We start from the raw sequence: 2001 nt of genomic DNA on the forward strand, positions 1-2001 counted from the left end.
TATTAGATACTCGAACAAAGTGTAGAAATGGCATGACTCAGAAGTATCCCCATGGGGAGGGAAAACATGTCCTTCATAAATGACCAGGAGATGCAAGCCATACTTACACTGTAGACACTCAGCTCTTGAGGAGCCCTGGACAAACCCTGTGACAATAGCTCAGAGTCACCCAGAGAGGGAGGGCTCCATGCATGATTATGAAGGTGCAAGTCAGTGAAAATGTTTACAATTTCAGGTCAGTCTGAGCTCATCTGAAAGGAGGAATGGACAGTGGCTAGTGTGTTGGTCCGTGGGCAGTGAGGCACGGAAGGGTGTGTGTGATCCACGGGAGGATCACCATGTGACCTTGACCTGTTCCATCTCACTGTCTCTCTCCTGCTCTTGACTCTCTGCTCCTGTCGCCCAGTTCAGGGAAATGTCACCCTATGGAAATGGAAACCTTTCAGCGATGCCTTTGCAGGAGTTTGTACTGGATGGATTTCAGACCCAGGCCCTGCTGTTTGCTCTTTTCCTGGCCCTATACGTGGTGGCTGTCCTGGGGAACCTCACCATGATCGTGGTCATCACCCTGGATGCCCATCTGCACTCCCCAATGTACTTCTTCCTCAAGAACCTCTCCTTTGTGGACTTGTGCTACTCATCTGTCATCTACCCCAAAGCCCTGGCCAACTTCCTGTCCTCCTCCAAGGTCATCACCTTTGCAGGATGTGCCACTCAGTTCTTCTTCTTCTCCATGGTGGGCACCACTGAGGCATTCCTCTTGGCCGTGATGGCCTACGACCGCTTAATGGCCATCTGCAGCCCCCTGTGCTACCCCATCTCCATGCGCCCTTCGGTGTGTGCCCGCTTGGTGTTGGGCACATACTGTGGGGGCTGTGTCAACTCCATTCTTCAGACCAGCTTCCAATTCTGCAGCTCCAACCATATTGACCACTTCTTCTGTGATGTGCCGCCTCTGCTCAAGCTTGCCTGTGCTGACACTACCATCAATGAGCTGGTCATGTTTGGCCTTTGTGGGATCATAATTGTGGGCACAATACTCGTGATCCTCATCTCCTATGGCTACATCACAGTGACCATCCTGAAGATGCGATCAGGAGGAGGGAGACACAAGCTCTTCTCCACCTGCGGCTCCCACTTGACAGCTGTGTCCATCTATTATGGGACAGTTTTTGTCATGTATGCCCAGCCAGGAGCTGTGGAGTCCGTGGAGCAGGGCATGGTGGTCTCTGTCTTCTACACCCTGGTCATCCCGATGCTCAACCCCCTCATCTACAGTCTGAGAAACAAGGAGGTGAAGGATGCCCTGTGGAGACTGGGCCAGAAGCACACAGCCACGTGAAGGAGGGTGGCCAGAAGGGGCAGTGCGTCTTGACGTCAGGACAAGATGGCTTCATGGGAGGCACTAGGTTTGGTTGGAGGAATTTGTTCCTTATTCCCTCAATTCATTCTTTCACCCAACATTTCATTCAATCCTTCACATACCATTGGCCATGCATTTCGAGTGTGAGATACAAAGTGAATGAGACATTTTCTTTGGCGTCAGAAAATCAATATTATCAATGGGGCATGACTCTAATCTTGAACTTTGTAGGTAGAGTGACGAACAGAGAGTCTTTGAGGCACAGTATGTGTCCCAAGTTCAACTCTACCAGTGAAGGTACATAACTAGACAAAGTCTCTGGCCATTTCCTTCACTTCTTTCCTGAATTGAATGCAAATGTGTGCTCAGAATTCTCCCCTGGACCACCTAGAAGGGGGGCTTTAGCACACTCAGCCTCGCATCTTCCTTCGTGGTAGCCTGAGATTACTACTGCCAATTAGGAGGAGGTAGGAAGACCAGGTTCCCCCTTAATTCTGCAGTGTGGTTGTTCTTCTACCTTCCCCTCCTGTTCACTGATACTACTGCACCAACGAGGCAGCAGGGTGCACCTGTGCCCGGCTTCAGAGGCTCTCAGTGCACCCTGTCCTGGGTTTCTCCCCTCAGACAGCAGCTGGGAA

General features: G+C 51.1%; 1 protein-coding gene across 1 annotated transcript; it reads left to right on the top strand.

Moving 5' to 3' along the window:
- The first annotated feature begins 415 nt into the window (after positions 1-415).
- Positions 416-1342, top strand: LOC147374825 (olfactory receptor 9S13-like). Its single transcript, XM_086375319.1, has one exon. The coding sequence runs from the start codon at positions 416-418 to the stop codon at positions 1340-1342; it is 927 nt and encodes a 308-aa protein (XP_086231445.1).
- Positions 1343-2001: the final 659 nt, after the last annotated feature.

Source organism: Bos grunniens, chromosome 3 (genome assembly GCF_055505025.1).
Source record: "Bos grunniens cultivar Pamir isolate PY7600 chromosome 3, Bosgru_T2T1.0, whole genome shotgun sequence".
Taxonomy (NCBI): domain Eukaryota; kingdom Metazoa; phylum Chordata; class Mammalia; order Artiodactyla; family Bovidae; genus Bos; species Bos grunniens.